Source organism: Procambarus clarkii, chromosome 13 (genome assembly GCF_040958095.1).
Source record: "Procambarus clarkii isolate CNS0578487 chromosome 13, FALCON_Pclarkii_2.0, whole genome shotgun sequence".
Classification (NCBI taxonomy): Eukaryota; Metazoa; Arthropoda; class Malacostraca; order Decapoda; family Cambaridae; genus Procambarus; species Procambarus clarkii.
The window spans coordinates 28,472,920-28,497,497 of NC_091162.1; the positions used below are offsets into that span (position 1 = coordinate 28,472,920).

The 24,578-nt window shown below is 50.3% G+C and overlaps 1 protein-coding gene across 1 annotated transcript in view; it reads left to right on the plus strand.

The window, feature by feature from the left end:
- LOC138364439 (proline-rich protein 36-like) overlaps positions 1-23,554 on the plus strand; it is a 33,983-nt gene extending 10,429 nt beyond the window's left edge. The window contains exon 2 of the mRNA XM_069324074.1: positions 23,015-23,554. Within this exon, the coding sequence (XP_069180175.1) occupies positions 23,015-23,554 (540 nt within the window). The remainder of the gene's footprint in view (positions 1-23,014) is intronic.
- Positions 23,555-24,578: the final 1,024 nt, after the last annotated feature.

Sequence of the window (24,578 nt, forward strand, 5' to 3'; positions counted from 1 at the left end):
TGTGTATATATGTATGCATACATGTATGTATAAATGTGTGTGTGTGTGTATGTATATGTATAAAGTACATATGGAAGCTGATCAGAATTACATTTCACCTTTGTAAATGCACATTAATGACACTATGTAAAAGACACATCGAACACTTTATGTATGGCATACGTAAATCTGTGTATCTATGTATTTACGTATGTAGGTTAGCTTAGCATTTTAAAAGCACCGACTCACCTTCTGTGGTTGAGTGTTCAATAAACCCTTGAACTATATGTTTAACACTTCTCTAACCCTGTCCATGGAGGACAGAAGAAAATGTATATATGCTGGTTAGCATTGTAAATGTGTGGCCACGTCTGTGGTAGAAAATAATAATAATAATAATAAAAAACTGTGTACACTGGTGTTACTGTGTACACTGGTGTTACTGTGTACACTGGTGTTACTGTGTACACTGGTGTTACTGTGTACACTGGTGTTACTGTGTACACTGGTGTTACTGTGTGCACTGGTGTTACTGTGTACACTGGTGTTAGTGTGTACACTGGCGTTACTGTGTACACTGGTGTTACTGTGTACACTGGTGTTACTGTGTGCACTGGTGTTACTGTGTACACTGGTGTTACTGTGTACACTGGTGTTACTGTGTACACTGGTGTTACTGTGTACACTGGTGTTACTGTGTGCACTGGTGTTACTGTGTGCACTGGTGTTACTGTGTGCACTGGTGTTACTGTGTGCACTGGTGTTACTGTGTGCACTGGTGTTACTGTGTGCACTGGTGTTACTGTGTACACTGGTGTTACTGTGTGCACTGGTGTTACTGTGTGCACTGGTGTTACTGTGTACACTGGTGTTACTGTGTACACTGGCGTTACTGTGTGCACTGGTGTTACTGTGTACACTGGCGTTACTGTGTACACTGGCGTTACTGTGTGCACTGGTGTTACTGTGTACACTGGCGTTACTGTGTGCACTGGTGTTACTGTGTGCACTGGTGTTACTGTGTGCACTGGTGTTACTGTGTACACTGGTGTTACTGTGTACACTGGCGTTACTGTGTACACTGGTGTTACTGTGTACACTGGTGTTACTGTGTACACTGGCGTTACTGTGTGCACTGGTGTTACTGTGTGCACTGGTGTTACTGTGTGCACTGGTGTTACTGTGTACACTGGTGTTACTGTGTACACTGGTGTTACTGTGTACACTGGCGTTACTGTGTGCACTGGTGTTACTGTGTGCACTGGTGTTACTGTGTACACTGGTGTTACTGTGTACACTGGTGTTACTGTGTACACTAGTGTTACTGTGTGCACTGGTGTTAGTGTGTACACTAGTGTTACTGTGTGCACTGGTGTGCTGGTGTGCTGGTTGTGTCTGCTGACGGACCTCGGCAGTATGTGTTGCATCATCTTGCACCAGGCTCTGGCTTGCAGGTCCTCCACTTGATGGACTCTGCTGTTGCAAGATGTTGAGGATTTGTTCCCGAGTCGTCTTAATCTGGCAGAGGGCTTTCTCAAGTTCTGTTTGCTTTTGCAATATTTGGAGGACGACTGGATGAGTTTGTATCATACGGTCTAATATTGCTTTGACACAAACCGGAGTGACGACCTTCTGGGGGTCAGGAGTGCCTGGAGGGGGAGGGGGAGGCAGATGGGAGACAGTGGAGGGGTCTGATTCATTGATATGGGTTTGGGGGTTGCGTAGTGGTGTGACACCGTGGGTAGAGATTGAGGTGGGGGTGGGTGGGTGGGTGGGTGGGTTCCTGGGAGGGGGAAGAGGTGGGAAGACCTCAGGGATGGGGGAGCGGTGGTGGCTGGCTACACCTGCCCATGGCCCATCACTGATTGCCCTCCCCACCCTGGGTTCCCCTGTTCACTGAGTGATCACTGCCCCAGACTGTTGTCGGTCTACTGTGAGCTGGACCCTGGGCTGGGTCCCAGGCTGGTCCCAGGCTTGCAGTGGTACTGTTCACGGTGCTATTCCCGCCCCTGTTCACTGGTCCACCTGCGGTGTGATTCGGTGTTCTCGAGCCCCGTCAAGTAGGCCTCGCGCTGCAATACCTGTTCCAAGCATGGTGGGGCTGCGTGCAGTTGGCACATTTAGGTGTTACCCCGCCACCCCCACCCGGTGCAAGCTTAGCTAGGCACTGCTTGGTGTCGTGAGAGCCACTGCAACACCCACACCTAACTGGGCGATCACATTGCCACGTTCTGTGATCCCACCGTTGACAGTTGCCACATAAGGACGGGCTGCCAATATACCTCTCCACTTTGCACGGCCTCATGCCTGGTATTTTAATGACTGGGGGGCAGTTCTCCCTTCCACAGAGCGATTGCTGGATTTTTGGCCTGACCCCCTGGTCCAGTGTTGTGCCCGACCCAAACAATCTCTTTAAAGTCCTTGAGAAATTCCACGTCAAAATGAGTAATGTGGTTCTTGATTATAATTTTAGTTTGTCTTGTCTGTGGGTTTGCTTCTAACAATTTAACATTCTTACCTTGATACTCAAGACTGGTCTCTGAAGTACTTCAGGGCACTGTGCCCATGCATCCATGCGCTAACACAGCAGCAGATTCAGTGCTATTGCTGCCCATAGCACTGAATACATCTACACCAGTGAACATCTCAACACCAGTGAACACAACACCACCACCAGTGTACACAACACCATTGACCACTGGCACCCATACAAACAGTACCCCCAGCACATGACGGTGGTGCAACACCACATACAACACCACCAGTGAACACACTCTCACCAGCAACAACACCGCACACAGTACATCTGATGACCAACACCTCCACGATGGATAACCACGCTGAAGAAAGTCTCACTATCCTACAATGGAACTGCAATGGCGTTCGCAATAGAATTAATGACATCATACAATACGCTCGTGAACACCAAACTGATGTCATAGTGCTACAGGAGACGATGGTAGGTGATGACTTCAACCCAAGGTTCAGCGGTTATCGCAAGTTCTCCCTGCCCTCTGGGGAAAGAAAACGGGGTCTCATCACTTTTGTAAATAACAACATTCCCGCACAGATTATTGATGACCTGCACATGGGGGATGAGTTTGAATCACTGGGAGTAACCCTTTACTTAAACAATAATGCCCTACATATAATCAACCTATATGTCCCACAGAGTAAACTTGACCTTGACGCACTGCCTGAGTTTGTTAATGAAGAACCTACCCTGCTGGTCGGTGACCTGAATGCCAGACACCCACACTTTGGTGCCAACTGTCATCAGCCCAATGTCAATGGACGGAAACTGTCACTCGTTGTCAGGGGAAGTGAAAACCTTAGGGTCCTGGGTGATGAACAGCCAACTCACCTCAGAGGAGGAAGACTAGACTATGCTCTCCTGCTGAATGCACAGGACACGGATGCCAGTACACACATTGTGCACAGTTTATGTAGTGACCATTGGGCACTGATTACCACCGTCGACATGAGCAAGAGAAGGAAAGAGACGAATAATAGAAAAAGGTTATCACTCGGACCAGATATGAGGCCGCACTTCATAAACAGGATGAGTGGCTGGTTCACGGAATACCAAATCCCACAAGACATTGACACATTTGTTGATGACCTTAATCATCAAATTGAGAGCTGTCTAAGAGTTCCGCGCCATACGCCTGGGCGAAGTAACCCTCAGAGGAAGAAAATAAAATGGTATGAGAATGATTACATAAAGATGCTTAACGCAAATGTGCGAGACATGAGTAGAGAGTACCGGAGACATCCCGCTGAAAGTAACCAAGAGTTGTTTAAAACTGTGTGTCAAGTAGCCAGGGAAGAGAAGATTAAAGAGTGGGAAAGACAATGGCTTGAATTCACAAGCTCTTTTTTTTTTTTGAGATATATACAAGAGTTGTTACATTCTTGTACAGCCACTAGTACGCGTAGCGTTTCGGGCAAGTCCTTAATCCTATGGTCCCTGGAATACGATCCCCTGCCGCGAAGAATCGTTTTTTCATCCAAGTACACATTTTACTGTTGCGTTAAACAGAGGCTACAGTTAAGGAATTGCGCCCAGTAAATCCTCCCCGGCCAGGATACGAACCCATGACATAGCGCTCGCGGAACGCCAGGCGAGTGTCTTACCACTACACCACGGAGACTGCTTCTGGACGGGAAACATCTGCAAGACAAGTGTGGGCAAAAATTCAGATAGCTTTGGGGGGCAGAGCCCGGCCTGCGGCTCACAAAGACCCCCAGGGTAAGGCTGAGGAACTAATTCACAAGTGGAGTGATGCAGCATCCTCCTCCTCCCTCCCTGCAGAAGTAAGCAGGGAACAGCTCCTGCGACATGATGACAGAAGAATTAGGATAACAAGAGCACTGTCTAGTGACGAATATGGGGAACCAATCACAGCCCAGGAAGTAAGCGGCGCTATGAAAACAGGTAAAAGTACAGCACCTGGTGAAGATGGCGTCACCTACGATATACTCAATGCACTGTGTGAAGTGTCTGGGAATCCACTACTCCACCTGTTTAACAAGTCATTCCTAAGTGGAGTGCTGCCCACACAATGGAAACACACAATAATTGTTCCCATACCGAAGCCCAATGACCCTGGTAATTACAGACCTATCAGTCTCGTGTCATTCACTTGCAAGATGCTTGAAAGGATCATCCTAAACCGACTGTTGCACAAAATAGGCAGGTTAGGGGAGGGGTCAATGGATTTGTTAAAGGACGGAGCACAGCAAATTGTATAGTTAATTACTTGGCTAATGACACGGCTAGGTACTCTGTATTTGTTGACATCAAAGGAGCCTTCGACAAAGCACAGGGGATTGTAATCCTGGACGAGCTTGCATGCATGGGTGTAAAGGGGAGACATACGAAATGGGTTGAAGACTACCTCACAGGGAGGAAAGCCAAAGTTTGCTTCAATGGAGCAGTCTCCAGAACAATGAATATGGAACTCGGGACCCCCCAAGGCGGAGTCTTAAGCCCTACACTATTAAATGTACTTATGAACGCCATTGCAAATATTGATTTTCTGGAAGGAACACAACAAGTGGGATATGCAGATGATGTCCTAATACAAGCTCCCACCTTGGGAAAAATTGAACAGTCCATTGAACTCCTCGGAATGAAATGTATTGAGCTCTGTTTCACTCTTTCCACAAACAAGACGAAGGCATACTCCCATCACAAGCGGAGAGCAAATGAAGAACTGCAAATTAATGGTGTAACACTTGAATGGGTTGACCACTATCGGTATCGTGGTGTCACTGTCGGCTCTAACAAGGGGAAGAAAGAGGAGCTCAATCAACTCATAGGAACATGCAAAAGTCGAGTCAGGGCACTGAGAGCTATGACCTGGAATGGACATGGAGCCTCTATTGCTGTGCTTAAAATGATGTACACAGCCTATGTGCGCTCCATCATAGACTATGCCGCACCAGTTCTGTGCACCTACTCCCAAAGCGATATAAAAAGGTTTGAAAGCATTCAAAATGAAGCCATGACTATCATTCTTGGAGTTCGAAGAACTGTCAAAACGTCTAATCTACAAGAGGAGTTGTCCCTTCCTAGTGTTAAAAGCAGAATTCAGGAACTGAATGCTAAGCTTGCAATTAGGATAGCCAGAGAGCCCCATTACAATGATATTGCTAAGAAAAAACTGAGCTCTGTGCTACTTTCAGGGGGGAAACAGGAGAAGCAAAAAATGGCATCACAGATCAGTCTGCTACCTCGAAGAGCTTCACCTGCTTGAGCAAGCCCGTGAGCTCCTGCCTGTAGAGAGGTTACCTCCCTGGGAGGATGACTCATGCAAGATCATCATCAATGAAATGGCAATGAAAAAATCCAAGATGATACCACAAGAAATGAAGCACAAGTATCTCGAGGAAATTTATAAAGAAGCCGGAGATGAACTAGATCAAATCTACATTGACGGGTCATCTAATCCTGTCAATGGAAGGGCTGGTGCAGCATACACGGTAATCAAGGATAATACTTTCCAACGCAGAAATGAAGAAAAAGCACGTATTGAGAACTATGCCTCTTCAACCCAAGCAGAACTAACTGTCATTGTTATGGCGTTAAGGTTTCTTGAACGGAACACTAATGGTGCAGTGATTTGCACCGATTCAAAAGCAGCACTGCAAAGCCTAAGTAAAAATTGGGCAGAAAATCTTGCAATAGTCGCTGAAATTAAGAGAGCTGTGAGAGCACTTACCAATCAGGGAAGAGTCATCAAGTTTCTGTGGATCCCCTCCCATGTTGGAATATGTGGGAATGAACGAGCAGATGTGCTGGCTGCTGAAGGCGCTGAAGGAGACCATATTGAATACTTCATACACAAGACTCAACTACAAATTAGAGGTATTGTCAGGCCACATCACTGTGACAAGGTAACTGAGGAAAGGAGGATAGAAGCACAAACCAGTGAATCTGTACGATGGTACAACATGGTTGCAGCTGGCAATCCCAATCATTATGGCCGAAGAGGAGGACGACGAGGGAGAGTCAGTAATAGCGAGAATCCGTCTTGGATACAAATACCCATGGAGATATGGAATGGAAACAACAGTTGATCAGCGAAGTTGCAAAATCTGTGGTGAGAGTGATGGACACCGCCTTGACCACTATCTACGTGAATGTGAACACCTGAGAGACATTAGGAATATGTGTAGAATAATAAATCCCACATTGTTTGAGTTAGTAAAACACTATTTGTCAAATACTGATACTATTCTTAAAAGATTTCCCCATTTTCCACCCGCAAGATAATGTAAGCTTTAAGGGTTGATAGATGTTAATCTTCTTGTTTGAGGAGCTGTTCACTTGAGACAGTTAAGCAAGTCCCAGCTGTGTCTGGGTACAAGTGACAGGATGAACAACCCAGCAGGTTTTCTTCTTATTGGGGAGTGTTGTACATGCTGCTATGGCGGTGTGTCCACTCACAAGATGAGTGGCGCTGCCCAATAAACTCGCCCCTCGGGGCAAAATTAAAATTAAAAAAAATTGCCACCTACACACCTGCTCTGTATCATGCGATACACCGCTCTGTGGGCGCGTGCGGCCTCAACAATCCATCTGTACTTATCTGCTGCTGTCAATCCCAGTGCAGGAAAGATTAGGGTGTGCCACTCACTGTCTTCGTCTTGTCATTGTTGTTGTTGATGATGATGCTGCTGCTCACCCTGTCGCTTGTCCCGTCTCACACTTCCTCTGTGTTGGACTAGTTGGAAGCCGTCATCATTATCATCCTCCGCTGCCCTAGGTGGGGGGACCCCCGCCGGAGGGTCCCCGGGTGGGGGGACGCCCGCCGGAGGGCCCGCGGGTGGGGGGACGCCCGCCGGAAGGCCCCCGGGTGGGGGGACGCCCGCCGGAGGGCCCGCGGGTGGGGGGACGCCCGCCGGAGGGCCCCCGGGTGGGGGGACGCCCGCTGGAGGGCCCGCGGGTGGGGGGACGCCCGCCGGAGTGCCCCCCGGGTGGGGGGACGCACGCCGGAGGGCCCCTGGTGGAGAGGTGGGCCCATTTAGGGGAGGGGGTCATTATGGTCTCCGTGTACACTAGCCATTTTCTCTTGTTGTCGCGTCCAACTATGTCAATTTACGATCCATCTATTTGCTGCGGCTCATTTCATGTGTGTTCTTGGATGGTGCCTTAAACACTGCACTCTACCCTGCACACACATGCACATATAGAGACTTTCAAGGCAGTTCTAGGTCGCAGTTCTCACATGTAGAGTAGGGGCACTATACAGTATATGGGTGTCCTGGCAGGCTCTCGATCGTGTAAACACGACAGTCGCACACAAACTGCAACCTTGGGTAGGGAGGGCACAAGGACTATTTTACACACAAGTGGTGCCTGGGGCAGCCAGGTAGTAGCTGGTGACCCCTCCTCCACATACTGCTTCCCTCAGTGATCATAAATCTCGCCACATAAGTTACTACTGCTTTGATTTCTGGCCACTCCACACATCCTCGGCCTACCACAGTTGGCAGGAGGGGCGTTGACTTGGTGGCGCTGCAGCTGACCTATTTGGCGCACTAAACACAAACACTTAGGCCTAGGCCTGTGTCAAAAAGCAGGACGAGTACATCCTGCCCTGCTCCTCCTCCTCCGGCTGGAGGTTTACTGACAAAGGCAGCTCCTTTCATCAGTCCGCAAGGTAACGTGTATCTACAAATAGACGGAGTAGCAATGGGTTTTCCCTTAGGAGTGTTATTCGCTAATTTTAACATGGGAACCATCGAAGATAGAGTCTTTAGTGGTAGGCAAAAACCAACGGTATACTGCCGTTATGTAGATGATATATTCGTCATAGTAAAAGACACAGATGAACTAATTGATCTAAAAAGCCATCTAGAGAGAACTCTAGAGAGAACATCTATAGAGTCAGTACTCCGTTTAACCCATGAAAATAGTGAAAATAACAGTCTGCCATTCCTGGGTGTATTAATAACAAAAACAAGAACCTCTCTAAGCGGACAGAATGTATCGTGATCTGGCTTGTACTCCTTTTGACATACCAGAAAACATTCTAAGGAAACTACTCCAAGCTTGCACTAAAGAGGCACCCTTCTTGAGCCCTGATGGGCACATGTATAAGCAAGTAGATGGGGTCGCCATGGGTTCTCCCCTAGGTGTCCTGTTTGCGAACTTCTACATGGGTACCATCGAACAAAAGGTCTCAGTCGACATGAACTTGAAATCGTCCATATACTGCAGGTATGTTGACGACATTTTTACACAGGTACCTGATTTCAGACATCTGCAGGAGCTGAAGGAGGCATTTGAGTGGAATTCTGTGTTGCGTTTCACTTACGAGATGGAGAAGGATGGGAAGCTGCCCTTTCTAGATGTAACAGTCACGGAAAGGAGCGGAGGTTTCCACACTGCAGTCTACACTAAGGAATGTGCCTCAATGCCAACAGTGACTGCCCAGACAGGTACAAGAGGAGTGTTGTTAATGCTTATGTCGACCGTGCTCTCAGCCACAGCTCAGGATGGAAGGAAGTCGATGAAGAACTCTGTAGGGTAAGGCAGGTCCTAGTCAACAACGGCTTCTCCAATGGTTTCGTTGAAGACATCATAAGGAGGAAGGTGAAACGCCATGCAACCTCTGAAGAGACAACTAACACAACACCCGTACCCCCTATTAGACTATTTTACAGGAACTTCTTTTCCACAGCTCATAAAACGGAGGAAAGGGTCCTGAAAGATATTGTTAATAGAAACGTTATCCCTACAGACAAAAATCAGAAGATACAATTGACTATTTACTATAAAACCAAGAAAACGGCCAACCTACTCATGAGAAACTCTCCAGACACAAAGTAGAACGCTTTAAAAGAGACCAATGTCGTCTATGTCTTCAAATGCCCACTTGGGGACTGTAAGCCTCAAAGAACTCAATATATAGGCAAGACAACAACATCTCTTTCCAGGCGATTAACGATGCATAAGCAACAGGGCTCCATTAAGGAACATATAATCTCTTCCCACAACCAGACCATCACCAGAGAAGTCTTAAAAAAAAACACGGAAATCATTGATAGATACAGCAATAGCAGGCGGCTTGATATCTGCGAGGCACTACACATTAAGAAGTCAACACCAATCAACAGCCAATTAATGCACAACTATATTCTACCCACTTCAAGACTCCGCACCAATATAGAAGCATCAAGAAATATGGGCCAATAGGCCCTTTGCAGTTACTTCCATTCTTCCCTTTAACTTACCCAATTTTATACCCATTGTTTCGTGTTCTGTCTTGTGTTGAAAGTTTGTTTTCACCTCATCCAAAACTGTTGTAACATATCACCTCACCCAAATACAGGTATAAAATGAAAGCTGTTTAAACTCTGTTTAGTGTTTGCAGGTTATAGTTGTGTGTTTGTAAACTAAAGTCTTTGAAAATGTAATAAGTTATTACGAAACGCGTTCAAGTGTCGCATCAGACTAGAAATAAAAATGAATTTTGGAGAATTGATTTTTCAATTACCATCGACAGTGAAAAGAAACATAAGAAATATTGAGAAAATTCGTGTTAGAATTATTAATGTTACTTTTTCGGTCATATTTAATAAATATATGTCTACAGGAAAGACTGCTACCAATATATATATATATATATATATATATATATATATATATATATATATATATATATATATATATATATATATATATATATACATATATATATATATATATATATATATATATATATATATATATATATATATATATATATATAAATATATATGTACACAAAATGTAGATAAGAGATTAGTTAGTGGAGTGCAGATGAGGGAAGTGTGTGGTGAAGGGCTGGGAAGCACCAGTGGAACTGTTTAGCTTGGCAGCACCCAGTTGTTGAGCCAAGAACACACCCCGTTTTCTATACTTAAAGGCGCTCTGTTTTCTTTGTGCATACCATACCAGGGGTTACTTGTTTGTTTATTGCTTCCCATCCCCCCCCCCTCTTTACCTACGCCACCTCTTACTGTATACTTCCCCTTACCAACCTTTCTTCCTCTCACTCTCCACCCCCCCCCCCTCCACTGGACCATTGAACAAGGGGACAATACCTGCAGGGTAGGTACAGGGTGGCCTCAGGGGGCCGAGCGCACAGCACGCTGGACACGTGATCCTGTGGTCCCGGGTTCAATCCCGGGCGCCGGCGAGAAACGATGTGCAGAGTTTCTTTCATTCTATGCCCCCCCTGTTACCTAGCAGTACCTGAGAGTTAGTCAGATGTCACGGGCTGCTTCCTGGTGGGTGGGTGGGTGGGTGGGTGTGTGTGTGTGTGTACTCGTGTACTCACCTATTTGTACTCGCCTATTTGTGCTTGCGGGGGTTGAGCTTTGGCTCTTTGGTCCCGCCTCTCAACTGTCAATCAACTGGTGTACAGATTCCTGAGCCTATTGGGCTCTATCATATCTACATTTGAAACTGTGTATGGAGTCAGCCTCCACCACATCACTGCCTAATGCATTCCATCCGTTAACTACTCTGACTATGAAAAAGTTCTTTCTAACGTCTCTGTGGCTCATGTGGGTTCTCAGTTTCCACCTGTGTCCCCTTGTTCGCGTCCCACCAGTGTTGAATAGTTTATCCTTGTTTACCCGGTCGATTCCTCTGAGGATTTTGTAGGTTGTGATCATGTCTCCCTTACTCTTCTGTCTTCCAGTATCTTAAAGTGCATTTCCCGCAGCCTTTCCTCGTAACTCATGCCTCTTAGTTCTGGGACTAGTCTAGTGGCATATCTTTGGACTTTTTCCAGCTTCGTCTTGTGCTTGACAAGGTACGGGCTCCATGCTGGGGCCGAATACTCAGGGATTGGTCTTACATATGTGGTGTACAAGATTCTGAATGATTCCTTACACGCTGTTCTGATGTTAGCCAGCCTCGCATATGGCGCAGACGTTATTCTCTTTATGTGGGCTTCAGGAGACAGGTTTGGTGAGATATCAACTCCTAGATCTTTCTCTCTGTCCGTTTCATTAAGTACTTCATCTCCTTTTCTGTATCCTGTGCCTGGCCTATTTCCACTGCCTAGTTTCATTACTTTGCATTTACTCGGGTTGAACTTCAACAGCCATTTGTTGGACCATTCACTCAGTCTGTCTAGGTCATCTTGTAGCCTCCTACTATCGTCCTCAGTTTCAATCCTCCTCATAATTTTAGCATTATCGGCAAACATTGAGAGAAACGATTCTATACCCTCTGGGAGATTATTTACATATATCAAAAACAGTATAGGTCCAAGGACTGACCCCTGCGGTACTCCACTCGTAACGTCTCGCCAATCTGAGACCTCACCCCTCACACTGACTCGTTGTCTCCTGTTGCTTAGGTACTCCCTTATCCAATGGAGTATCTTCCCTTTCACTCCAGCCTGCATCTCCAGCTTTTTCACTAGCCTCTTCTTGTTGTCCCCCCCTGGTGTGTCTGTCTGTGTGTGTGGCATGAGTGTGGCATGAGTGTGGCATGTGTGTGGCATGTGTGTGGCATGTGTGTGGCATGTGTGTGGCATGTGTGTGGCATGTGTGTGGCATGAGTGTGGCATGAGTGTGGCATGTGTGTGGCATGTGTGTGGCATGTGTGTGGCATGTGTGTGGCATGTGTGTGTGTGTATGTGTGTGTGTGTGTGTAAGAAAAAAAGTAGTAGAAACAGTTGATTGACGGTTGAGAGGCGGGCCGAGAGAGCAGAGCTTAACTCCCGCCAGCACAACTACGTTAATACAAGAGAGGGAAGTGATTATGTGACAGTAACATGTAAACATAAAGATGACCTCCATCACACAGCCGCCACCCTTATTGTCCCCCCCCTGGTGTGTTGTTGTTGTCCCCCCTGGTGTGTTGTTGTTGTTGTTGTCCCCCCTGGTGTGTTGTTGTTGTTGTCCCCCCCTGGTGTGTTGTTGTTGTTGTTGTCCCCCCCTGGTGTGTTGTTGTTGTTGTCCCCCCTGGTGTGTTGTTGTTGTTGTTGTCCCCCCCTGGTGTGTTGTTGTTGTTGTCCCCCCTGGTGTGTTGTTGTTGTTGTCCCCCCTGGTGTGTTGTTGTTGTTGTCCCCCCCTGGTGTGTTGTTGTTGTTGTCCCCCCCTGGTGTGTTGTTGTTGTTGTCCCCCCCTGGTGTGTTGTTGTTGTTGTCCCCCCCTGGTGTGTTGTTGTTGTTGTCCCCCCCTGGTGTGTTGTTGTTGTTGTCCCCCCCTGGTGTGTTGTTGTTGTCCCCCCTGGTGTGGTGTTGTTGTCCCCCCTGGTGTGGTGTTGTTGTCCCCCCTGGTGTGGTGTTGTTGTCCCCCCCTGGTGTGTTGTTGTTGTCACCCCTGGTGTGTTGTTGTTGTCACCCCTGGTGTGTTGTTGTTGTCACCCCTGGTGTGTTGTTGTTGTCGTCCCCCCTGGTGTGTTGTTGTTGTCCCCCCTGGTGTGTTGTTGTTGTTGTCCCCCCCTGGTGTGTTGTTGTTGTCCCCCCTGGTGTGTTGTTGTTGTTGTCCCCCCCTGGTGTGTTGTTGTTGTTGTCCCCCTGGTGTGTTGTTGTTGTTGTCCCCCTGGTGTGTTGTTGTTGTTGATGTTGTCCCCCCTGGTGTGTTGTTGTTGTTCCCCCCTGGTGTGTTGTTGTTGTTCCCCCCCTGGTGTGTTGTTGTTGTCCCCCCTGGTGTGTTGTTGTTGTCCCCCCTGGTGTGTTGTTGTTGTCCCCCCTGGTGTGTTGTTGTTGTTGTTGTCCCCCCTGGTGTGTTGTTGTTGTTCCCCCCTGGTGTGTTGTTATTGTCCCCCCCTGGTGTGTTGTTGTTGTTGTTGTCCCCCCTGGTGTGTTGTTGTTGTCCCCCCTGGTGTGTTGTTGTTGTTGTTGTCCCCCCTGGTGTGTTGTTGTTGTCCCCCCTGGTGTGTTGTTGTTGTCCCCCCCTGGTGTGTTGTTGTTGTTGTTGTCCCCCCTGGTGTGTTGTTGTTGTTGTTGTCCCCCCTGGTGTGTTGTTGTTGTTGTTGTCCCCCCTGGTGTGTTGTTGTTGTTGTTGTTGTCGTCCCTGGTGTATTGTTGTTGTTGATGTTGTCCCCCCTGGTGTGTTGTTGTTGTTTCCTCCCTGGTGTGTCTCTCCCCTGGTGTGTTGTTGTTGTTGATGTTGTCCCCCTGGTGTGTTGTTGTTGTTGTCAACCCTGGTGTGTTGTTGTTGTTGTCCCCCCCTGGTGTGTTGTTGTTGTCCCCCCTGGTGTGTTGTTGTTGTCCCCCCCTGGTGTGTTGTTGTTGTCCCCCCTGGTGTGTTGTTGTTGTCCCCCCTGGTGTGTTGTTGTTGTTGTTGTTGTCCCCCCTGGTGTGTTGTTGTTGTTGTCCCCCCCTGGTGTGTTGTTGTTGTTGTCCCCCCTGGTATGTTGTTGTTGTTGTTGTCCCCCCCTGGTGTGTTGTTGTTGTTGTTTCCCCCTGGTGTGTTGTTGTTGTTGTCCCCCCCTGGTGTGTTGTTGTTGTTGTTGTCCCCCCTGGTGTGTTGTTGTTGTTGTCCCCCCCTGGTGTGTTGTTGTTGTCCCCCCTGGTGTGTTGTTGTTGTCCCCCCTGGTGTGTTGTTGTTGTTGTCCCCCCTGGTGTGTTGTTGTTGTTCTCCCCCCTGGTGTGTTGTTGTTGTTCTCCCCCCTGGTGTGTTGTTGTTGTTCTCCCCCCTGGTGTGTTGTTGTTGTTGTTGTCCCCCCTGGTGTGTTGTTGTTGTTGTTGTCCCCCCTGGTGTGTTGTTGTTGTTGTCCCCCCCTGGTGTGTTGTTGTTGTTGTCCCCCCCTGGTGTGTTGTTGTTGTTTCCCCCCTGGTGTGTTGTTGTTGTTGTTTCCCCCTGGTGTGTTGTTGTTGTCCCCCCCTGGTGTGTTGTTGTTGTTGTCCCCCCCTGGTGTGTTGTTGTTGTTGTCCCCCCCTGGTGTGTTGTTGTCCCCCCTGGTGTGTTGTTGTTGTCCCCCCTGGTGTGTTGTTGTTGTTGTCCCCCCCTGGTGTGTTGTTGTTGTTGTCCCCCCCTGGTGTGTTGTTGTTGTTGTCCCCCCTGGTGTGTTGTTGTTGTTGTCCCCCCTGGTGTGTTGTTGTTGTTGTTTCCCCCTGGTGTGTTGTTGTTGTCCCCCCTGGTGTGTTGTTGTTGTTGTCCCCCCCTGGTGTGTTGTTGTTGTCCCCCCTGGTATGTTGTTGTTGTTTTCCCCCCTGGTGTGTTGTTGTTGTTGTCCCCCCCTGGTGTGTTGTTGTTGTTGTTTCCCCCCTGGTGTGTTGTTGTTGTCCCCCCTGGTGTGTTGTTGTTGTCCCCCCCTGGTGTGTTGTTGTTGTTTCCCCCCTGGTGTGTTGTTGTTGTCCCCCCTGGTGTGTTGTTGTTGTTTTCCCCCCCTGGTGTGGTGTTGTTGTTTCCCCCCTGGTGTGTTGTTGTTGTCCCCCCTGGTGTGTTGTTGTTGTTGTCCCCCCTGGTGTGTTGTTGTTGTCCCCCCTGGTATGTTGTTGTTGTTGTTTTCCCCCCCTGGTGTGTTGTTGTTGTTGTTTCCCCCCTGGTGTGTTGTTGTTGTCCCCCCTGGTATGTTGTTGTTGTTGTTGTTGTCCCCCCTGGTGTGTTGTTGTTGTTGTTGTCCCCCCTGGTGTGTTGTTGTTGTTTCCCCCCTGGTGTGTTGTTGTTGTTGTCCCCCCCTGGTGTGTTGTTGTTGTTCTCCACCCTGGTGTGGTGTTGTTGTTGTCCCCCCTGGTGTGGTGTTGTTGTTGTCCCCCCCTGGTGTGTTGTTGTTGTCCCCCCTGGTGTGTTGTTGTTGTTGTTTCCCCCCTGGTGTGTTGTTGTTGTTGTCCCCCCTGGTGTGTTGTTGTTGTTGTCCCCCCTGGTGTGTTGTTGTTGTCCCCCCTGGTGTGTTGTTGTTGTTGTCCCCCCTGGTGTGTTGTTGTTGTTGTTGTTTCCCCCCTGGTGTGTTGTTGTTGTTGTTGTTTCCCCCCTGGTGTTGTTGTTGTTGTTGTCCCCCCTGGTGTGGTGTTGTTGTTGTTGTTGTTGTCCCCCCCTGGTGTGTTGTTGTTGTTGTTGTCCCCCCTGGTGTGTTGTTGTTGTTGTTGTCCCCCCTGGTGTGTTGTTGTTGTTGTTGTCCCCCCTGGTTTGTTGTTGTCGTCCCCCCTGGTGTGTTGTTGTTGTTGTCCCCCCTGGTGTGTTGTTGTTGTTGTTTCCCCCCCTGGTGTGTTGTTGGTGTCCCCCCCTGGTGTGTTGTTGTTGTCCCCCCTGGTGTGTTGTTGTTGTTGTTTCCCCCCCTGGTGTGTTGTTGTTGTCCCCCCCTGGTGTGTTGTTGTTGTCCCCCCCCTGGTGTGTTGTTGTTGTTGTCCCCCCTGGTGTGTTGTTGTTGTTGTTGTCCCCCCCTGGTGTGTTGTTGTTGTCCCCCCTGGTGTGTTGTTGTTGTTGTTGTCCCCCCCCTGGTGTGTTGTTGTTGTCCCCCCTGGTGTGTTGTTGTTGTTGTCCCCCCTGGTGTGTTGCTGTTGTTGTTGTCCCCCCCTGGTGTGTTGTTGTTGTTGTTGTTGTCCCCCCCCTGGTGTGTTGTTGTTGTTGTTTCCCCCCCTGGTGTGTTGTTGTTGTTGTCCCCCCTGGTGTGTTGTTGTTGTTGTCCCCCCTGGTGTGTTGTTGTTGTCCCCCCTGGTGTGTTGTTGTTGTCCCCCCTGGTGTGTTGTTGTTGTTGTCCCCCCTGGTGTGTTGTTGTTGTTGTTGTTGTCCCCCCTGGTGTGTTGTTGTTGTTGTTGTCCCCCCTGGTGTGTTGTTGTTGTTGTTGTCCCCCCTGGTGTGTTGTTGTTCTCCCCCTGGTGTGTTGTTGTTGTTGTTGTTGTCCCCCCTGGTGTGTTGCTGTTCTTGTTGTCCCCCCTGGTGTGTTGTTGTTGTTGTCCCCTCTGGTGTGTTGTTGTTGTTCTCCCCCATGGTGTGTTGTTGTTGTTGTTCCCCCTGGTGTGTTGTTGTTGTCCCCCCTGGGGTGTTGTTGTTGTCCCCCCTGGTGTGTTGTTGTTGTTCTCCCCCCTGGTGTGTTGTTGTTGTTGTTGTTGTCCCCCCTGGTGTGTTGTTGTTGTTGTCCCCCCTGGTGTGTTGCTGTTGTTGTCCCCCCTGGTGTGTTGCTGTTGTTGTTGTCTCCCCTGGTGTGTTGTTGTTGTCCCCCCTGGTGTGTTGCTGTTGTTGTTGTCCCCCCTGGTGTGTTGCTGTTGTTGTTGTCCCCCCTGGTGTGTTGCTGTTGTTGTTGTCCCCCCTGGTGTGTTGTTGTTGTTCTCCCCCCTGGTGTGTTGTTGTTGTTCTCCCCCTGGTGTGTTGCTGTTGTTGTTGTCCCCCTGGTGTGTTGCTGTTGTTGTTGTCCCCCCTGGTGTGTTGTTGTTGTTGTCCCCCCTGGTGTGTTGTTGTTGTTGTTGTTGTTGTCCCCCCTGGTGTGTTGTTGTTGTTGTCCCCCCTGGTGTGTTGTTGTTGTTGTCCCCCCCTGGTGTGTTGTTGTTGTTGTTGTTGATGTCCCCCCCTGGTGTGTTGTTGTTGTTCTCCCCCCTGGTGTGTTGTTGTTGTTGTTGTTGTTGTTCTCCCCCCTGGTGTGTTGTTGTTGTTGTTGTTGTCCCCCCTGGTGTGTTGTTGTTGTTGTTGTCCCCCCTGGTGTGTTGTTGTTGTTGTTGTCCCCCCCTGGTGTGTTGTTGTTGTCCCCCCTGGTGTGTTGTTGTTGTCCCCCCTGGTGTGTTGTTGTTGTCCCCCCTGGTGTGTTGTTGTTGTCCCCCCTGGTGTGTTGTTGTTGTTGTCCCCCCTGGTGTGTTGTTGTTGTTGTCCCCCCTGGTGTGTTGTTGTTGTTGTCCCCCCTGGTGTGTTGTTGTTGTTGTCCCCCCTGGTGTGTTGTTGTTGTTCTCCCCCTGGTGTGTTGTTGTTGTTGTCCCCCCTGGTGTGTTGCTGTTGTTGTTGTCCCCCCTGGTGTGTTGTTGTTGTTGTCCCCCCCTGGTGTGTTGTTGTTGTCCCCCCTGGTGTGTTGTTGTTCTCCCCCCTGGTGTGTTGTTGTTGTTGTTGTTGTCCCCCCTGGTGTGTTGTTGTTGATGTCCCCCCCTGGTGTGTTGTTGTTGTTCTCCCCCCTGGTGTGTTGTTGTTGTTGTTGTTGTTGTTGTCCCCCTGGTGTGTTGTTGTTGTTGTTGTTGTCCCCCCCCTGGTGTGTTGTTGTTGTCCCCCCCTGGTGTGTTGTTGTTGTCCCCCCCTGGTGTGTTGTTGTTGTTGTCCCCCCTGGTGTGTTGTTGTTGTTGTCCCCCCTGGTGTGTTGTTGTTCTCCCCCCTGGTGTGTTGTTGTTGTTGTTGTCCCCCCTGGTGTGTTGTTGTTGTTGTCCCCCCCTGGTGTGTTGTTGTTGTTTCCCCCCTGGTGTGTTGTTGTTGTTGTTGTCCCCCCTGGTGTGTTGTTGTTGTTGTCCCCCCCTGGTGTGTTGTTGTTGTTGTCCCCCCCTGGTGTGTTGTTGTTGTTTCCCCCCTGGTGTGTTGTTGTTGTTGTTGTTTCCCCCTGGTGTGTTGTTGTTGTCCCCCCCTGGTGTGTTGTTGTTGTTGTCCCCCCCTGGTGTGTTGTTGTTGTTGTCCCCCCCTGGTGTGTTGTTGTTGTCCCCCCTGGTGTGTTGTTGTTGTCCCCCCTGGTGTGTTGTTGTTGTTGTCCCCCCCTGGTGTGTTGTTGTTGTTGTCCCCCCCTGGTGTGTTGTTGTTGTTGTCCCCCCCTGGTGTGTTGTTGTTGTTGTCCCCCCTGGTGTGTTGTTGTTGTTGTTTCCCCCTGGTGTGTTGTTGTTGTCCCCCCTGGTGTGTTGTTGTTGTTGTCCCCCCCTGGTGTGTTGTTGTTGTCCCCCCTGGTATGTTGTTGTTGTTTTCCCCCCTGGTGTGTTGTTGTTGTTGTCCCCCCCTGGTGTGTTGTTGTTGTTGTTTCCCCCCTGGTGTGTTGTTGTTGTCCCCCCTGGTGTGTTGTTGTTGTTGTCCCCCCCTGGTGTGTTGTTGTTGTTGTTTCCCCCCTGGTGTGTTGTTGTTGTCCCCCCTGGTGTGTTGTTGTTGTTTTCCCCCCCTGGTGTGGTGTTGTTGTTTCCCCCCTGGTGTGTTGTTGTTGTCCCCCCTGGTGTGTTGTTGTTGTTGTCCCCCCTGGTGTGTTGTTGTTGTCCCCCCTGGTATGTTGTTGTTGTTGTTTTCCCCCCCTGGTGTGTTGTTGTTGTTGTTTCCCCCCTGGTGTGTTGTTGTTGTCCCCCCTGGTATGTTGTTGTTGTTGTTGTTGTCCCCCCTGGTGTGTTGTTGTTGTTGTTGTCCCCCCTGGTGTGTTGTTGTTGTTGTTTCCCCCCTGGTGTGTTGTTGTTGTTGTCCCCCCTGGTGTGGTGTTGTTGTTGTCCCCCCTGGTGTGTTGTTGTTGTTGTTGTTTCCCCCCTGGTGTGTTGTTGTTGTTGTTGTTTCCCCCCTGGTGTTGTTGTTGTTGTTGTCCCCCCTGGTGTGGTGTTGTTGTTGTTGTTGTTGTCCCCCCCTGGTGTGTTGTTGTTGTTGTTGTCCCCCCTGGTGTGTTGTTGTTGTTGTTGTCCCCCCTGGTGTGTTGTTGTTGTTGTTGTCCCCCCTGGTGTGTTGTTGTTGTTGTTGTCCCCCCTGGTTTGTTGTTGTCGTCCCCCTGGTGTGTTGTTGTTGTTGTCCCCCCCTGGTGTGTTGTTGTTGTTGTTTCCCCCCCTGGTGTGTTGTTGGTGTCCCCCCCTGGTGTGTTGTTGTTGTCCCCCCCCTGGTGTGTTGTTGTTGTTGTCCCCCCTGGTGTGTTGTTGTTGTTGTTGTCCCCCCCTGGTGTGTTGTTGTTGTCCCCCCTGGTGTGTTGTTGTTGTTGTTGTCCCCCCCCTGGTGTGTTGTTGTTGTCCCCCCTGGTGTGTTGTTGTTGTTGTCCCCCCTGGTGTGTTGCTGTTGTTGTTGTCCCCCCCTGGTGTGTTGTTGTTGTTGTTGTCCCCCCCTGGTGTGTTGTTGTTGTTGTTGTCCCCCCTGGTGTGTTGTTGTTGTTGTTTCCCCCCCTGGTGTGTTGTTGTTGTTGTCCCCCCTGGTGTGTTGTTGTTGTTGTCCCCCCTGGTGTGTTGTTGTTGTCCCCCCCCTGGTGTGTTGTTGTTGTCCCCCCTGGTGTGTTGTTGTTGTCCCCCCTGGTGTGTTGTTGTTGTTGTCCCCCCTGGTGTGTTGTTGTTGTTGTTGTTGTCCCCCCTGGTGTGTTGTTGTTGTCCCCCCTGGTGTGTTGTTGTTCTCCCCCCTGGTGTGTTGTTGTTGTTGTTGTTGTCCCCCCTGGTGTGTTGCTGTTCTTGTTGTCCCCCCTGGTGTGTTGTTGTTGTTGTCCCCTCTGGTGTGTTGTTGTTGTTCTCCCCCATGGTGTGTTGTTGTTGTTGTTCCCCCTGGTGTGTTGTTGTTGTCCCCCCTGGGGTGTTGTTGTTGTCCCCCCTGGTGTGTTGTTGTTGTTCTCCCCCCTGGTGTGTTGTTGTTGTTGTTGTTGTCCCCCCTGGTGTGTTGTTGTTGTTGTCCCCCCTGGTGTGTTGCTGTTGTTGTTGTCTCCCCTGGTGTGTTGTTGTTGTCCCCCCTGGTGTGTTGCTGTTGTTGTTGTCCCCCCTGGTGTGTTGCTGTTGTTGTTGTCCCCCCTGGTGTGTTGCTGTTGTTGTTGTCCCCCCTGGTGTGTTGTTGTTGTTCTCCCCCCTGGTGTGTTGTTGTTGTTCTCCCCCTGGTGTGTTGCTGTTGTTGTTGTCCCCCTGGTGTGTTGCTGTTGTTGTTGTCCCCCCTGGTGTGTTGTTGTTGTTGTCCCCCCCTGGTGTGTTGTTGTTGTTGTTGTTGTTGTCCCCCCTGGTGTGTTGTTGTTGTTGTCCCCCCCTGGTGTGTTGTTGTTGTTGTTGTTGTTGATGTCCCCCCCTGGTGTGTTGTTGTTGTTCTCCCCCCTGGTGTGTTGTTGTTGTTGTTGTTCTCCCCCCTGGTGTGTTGTTGTTGTTGTTGTTGTCCCCCCTGGTGTGTTGTTGTTGTTGTTGTCCCCCCTGGTGTGTTGTTGTTGTTGTTGTCCCACCCTGGTGTGTTGTTGTTGTCCCCCCTGGTGTGTTGTTGTTGTCCCCCCTGGTGTGTTGTTGTTGTTGTCCCCCCTGGTGTGTTGTTGTTGTTGTCCCCCCTGGTGTGTTGTTGTTGTTGTCCCCCCTGGTGTGTTGTTGTTGTTGTCCCCCCTGGTGTGTTGTTGTTGTTCTCCCCCTGGTGTGTTGTTGTTGTTGTTGTTGTCCCCCCTGGTGTGTTGCTGTTGTTGTTGTCCCCCCTGGTGTGTTGTTGTTGTTGTCCCCCCCTGGTGTGTTGTTGTTGTTGTTGTTGTTGTTGTCCCCCCTGGTGTGTTGTTGTTGTCCCCCCCTGGTGTGTTGTTGTTGTCCCCCCTGGTGTGTTGTTGTTCTCCCCCCTGGTGTGTTGTTGTTGTTGTTGTCCCCCCTGGTGTGTTGTTGTTGATGTCCCCCCCTGGTGTGTTGTTGTTGTTCTCCCCCCTGGTGTGTTGTTGTTGTTGTTGTTGTTGTTGTCCCCCCTGGTGTGTTGTTGTTGTTGTTGTTGTCCCCCCCCTGGTGTGTTGTTGTTGTCCCCCCCTGGTGTGTTGTTGTTGTCCCCCCCTGGTGTGTTGTTGTTGTTGTCCCCCCTGGTGTGTTGTTGTTGTTGTCCCCCCTGGTGTGTTGTTGTTCTCCCCCCTGGTGTGTTGTTGTTGTTGTTGTCCCCCCTGGTGTGTTGTTGTTGTTGTCCCCCCCTGGTGTGTTGTTGTTGTCCCCCCTGGTGTGTTGTTGTTGTTGTCCCCCATGGTGTGTTGTTGTTGTTGTCCCCCATGGTGTGTTGTTGTTGTTGTCCCCCCTGGTGTGTTGTTGTTGTTGTCCCCCATGGTGTGTTGTTGTTGTTGTCCCCCCTGGTGTGTTGTTGTTGTCCCCCCTGGTGTGTTGTTGTTGTTGTCCCCCCTGGTGTGTTGTTGTTGTTGTCCCCCCTGGTGTGTTGTTGTTGTCCCCCCCTGGTGTGTTGTTGTTGTTCTCCCCCCTGGTGTGTTGTTGTTGTTCTCCCCCTGGTGTGTTGTTGTTGTTGTTGTTGTCCCCCCTGGTGTGTTGCTGTTGTTGTTGTCCCCCCTGGTGTGTTGTTGTTATTGTTGTTGTCCCCCCTTGGTGTGTTGTTGTTGTTGTCCCCCCTGGTGTGTTGTTGTTGTTGTCCCCCCTGGTGTGTTGTTGTTGTCCCCCCCTGGTGTGTTGTTGTTCTCCCCCCTGGTGTGTTGTTGTTGTTGTTGTTGTCCCCCCTGGTGTGTTGTTGTTGTTGTCCCCCCTGGTGTGTTGTTGTTGTCCCCCCTGGTGTGTTGTTGTTGTTCTCCCCCATGGTGTGTTGTTGTTGTTGTTGTTGTCCCCCCTGGTGTGTTGCTGTTGTCCCCCCTGGTGTGTTGTTGTTGTCCCCCCTGGTGTGTTGCTGTTGTTGTCCCCCCTGGTGTGTTGCTGTTGTTGCTGTCCCCCCTGGTGTGTTGTTGTTGTTGTTCCCCTGGTGTGTTGTTGTTGTCCCCCCTGGTGTGTTGTTGTTGTCCCCCCTGGTGTGTTGTTGTTGTCCCCCCTGGTGTGTTGTTGTTGTTCCCCCCTGGTGTATTGTTGTTGTCCCCCTGGTGTGTTGTTGTTGTTGTCCCCCCCTGGTGTGTTGTTGTTGTCCCCCCCTGGTGTGTTGTTGTTGTTGTCCCCCCCTGGTGTGTTGTTGTTGTTGTCCCCCCCTGGTGTGTTGTTGTTGTTGTCCCCCCTGGTGTGTTGTTGTTGTCCCCCCCTGGTGTGTTGTTGTTGTTGTCCCCCCCTGGTGTGTTGTTGTTGTTGTCCCCCCCTGGTGTGTTGTTGTTGTTGTCCCCCCCTGGTGTGTTGTTGTTGTTGTCCCCCCCTGGTGTGTTGTTGTTGTTGTCCCCCCTGGTGTGTTGTTATTGTTGTCCCCCCTGGTGTGTTGTTATTGTTGTCCCCCCTGGTGTGTTGTTGTTGTCCCCCCTGGTGTGTTGTTGTTGTTGTCCCCCCTGGTGTGTTGTTGTTGTTGTCCCCCCTGGTGTGTTGTTGTTGTCCCCCCTGGTGTGTTGTTGTTGTTCTCCCCCCTGGTGTGTTGTTGTTGTTCTCCCCCCTGGTGTGTTGTTGTTGTTCTCCCCCTGGTGTGTTGTTGTTGTCCCCCCTGGTGTGTTGCTGTTGTTGTTGTCCCCCCTGGTGTGTTGTTGTTATTGTTGTTGTCCCCCCCTGGTGTGTTGTTGTTGTTGTCCCCCCTGGTGTGTTGTTGTTGTTGTCCCCCCTGGTGTGTTGTTGTCCCCCCTGGTGTGTTGTTGTTGTCCCCCCTGGTGTGTTGTTGTTGATGTCCCCCCTGGTGTGTTGTTGTTGTTCTTGTCCCCCCTGGTGTGTTGTTGTTGTTGTCCCCCCTGGTGTGTTGTTGTTGTTGTCCCCCCTGGTGTGTTGTTGTTGTCCCCCCTGGTGTGTTGTTGTTGTCCCCCCTGGTGTGTTGTTGTTGTTGTTGTCCCCCCTGGTGTGTTGTTGTTGTTGTTGTCCCCCCTGGTGTGTTGTTGTTGTTGTCCCCCCTGGTGTGTTGTTGTTGTCTGGCCCAGCCCACCTCTGGCCCAGCCCACCTCTGGCCCAGTCCACTTCTGGCCCAGCCCACCTCTGGCCCAGCCCACCTCTGGACCAGCCCACCTCTGGACCAGCCCACCTCTGGCCCAGCCCACCTCTGGCCCAGCCCACCTCTGGACCAGCCCACCTCTGGACCAGCCCACCTCTGGACCAGCCCACCTCTAGCCCAGGCCACCTCTGGACCAGCCCACCTCTGGACCAGCCCACCTCTGGACCAGCCCACCTCTGGACCAGCCCACCTCTGGACCAGCCCACCTCTGGACCAGCCCACCTCTGGACCAGCCCACCTCTGGACCAGCCCACCTCTGGACCAGCCCACTTCTGGACCAGCCCACCTCTGGACCAGCCCACTTCTGGACCAGCCCACCTCTGGACCAGCCCACCTCTGGACCAGCCCACCTCTGGACCAGCCCACCTCTGGACCAGCCCACCTCTGGACCAGCCCACCTCTGGACCAGCCCACCTCTGGACCAGCCCACCACGCCGCCCCTAAACTGCGTCTTATCACCACTACATGACGTCAATCAGTGACGTCACACGAGGCGCCCAAACAGTGCAGACCTCGTGTGACGTCACGAGGTGAGGTATAGTGTTGCCCACCCCACGGTGCCAGGCTGCACAGTACTGCCACCAGCCTTCACGGTACCGCCACCAGCCAGCACGGTACCGCCACCAGCCAGCACAGTACTGCCACCAGCCTGCACAGTACTGCCACCAGCCTGCACAGTACTGCCACCAGCCTGCACAGTACTGCCACCAGCCTGCACAGTACTGCCACCAGCCTGCACAGTACTGCCACCAGCCTGCACAGTACTGCCACCAGACCTTCACAGTACTGCCACCAGCCTGCACAGTACTGCCACCAGCCTGCACAGTACTGCCACCAGACCTTCACAGTACTGCCACCAGCCTGCACAGTACTGCCACCAGCCTGCACAGTACTGCCACCAGACCTTCACAGTACTGCCACCAGCCTGCACAGTACTGCCACCAGCCTGCACAGTACTGCCACCAGCCTGCACAGTACTGCCACCAGATCTTCACAGTACTGTAACTTATACCTGTTAAACATCATGGTATTTTCAGTTGCGCAATCGAACACTTTAACCTCATCTGCCCGCCGTTTTTCAAGGTCTTCTAAGAAGAAATTTTCATGCTGTTTATTGTATCATCTGCAAAAGACGACACGAAGCTGTGACTTGTGTTTTTGTTTATATCGCGATAAGAATGGGAAATAGCAGCGGTGCAAGGCTGTCTCTCTCTCCCTCTCTGCATTCTGTTTGACAAAGTATAAAATTCAACGCCCCACTTTCCCCGTTATTCCTATTGATCTCAATTTATGAGCTATCACCCCATGGTCACATTTGTCAAATGCCTTTTCAAAGTCTGTGTATACAACATCTGCATTTTGCTTTTCTTCTATAGCTTTTGTGATTTTGTCATAGTGGTTGAGTAACTGTGACTGACAGGATCTTCACGCTCTAAATCCATGTTGTCCTGGGTTGTGAAGTTCATTATTTTGCATAAAACTAGAAATTTGAT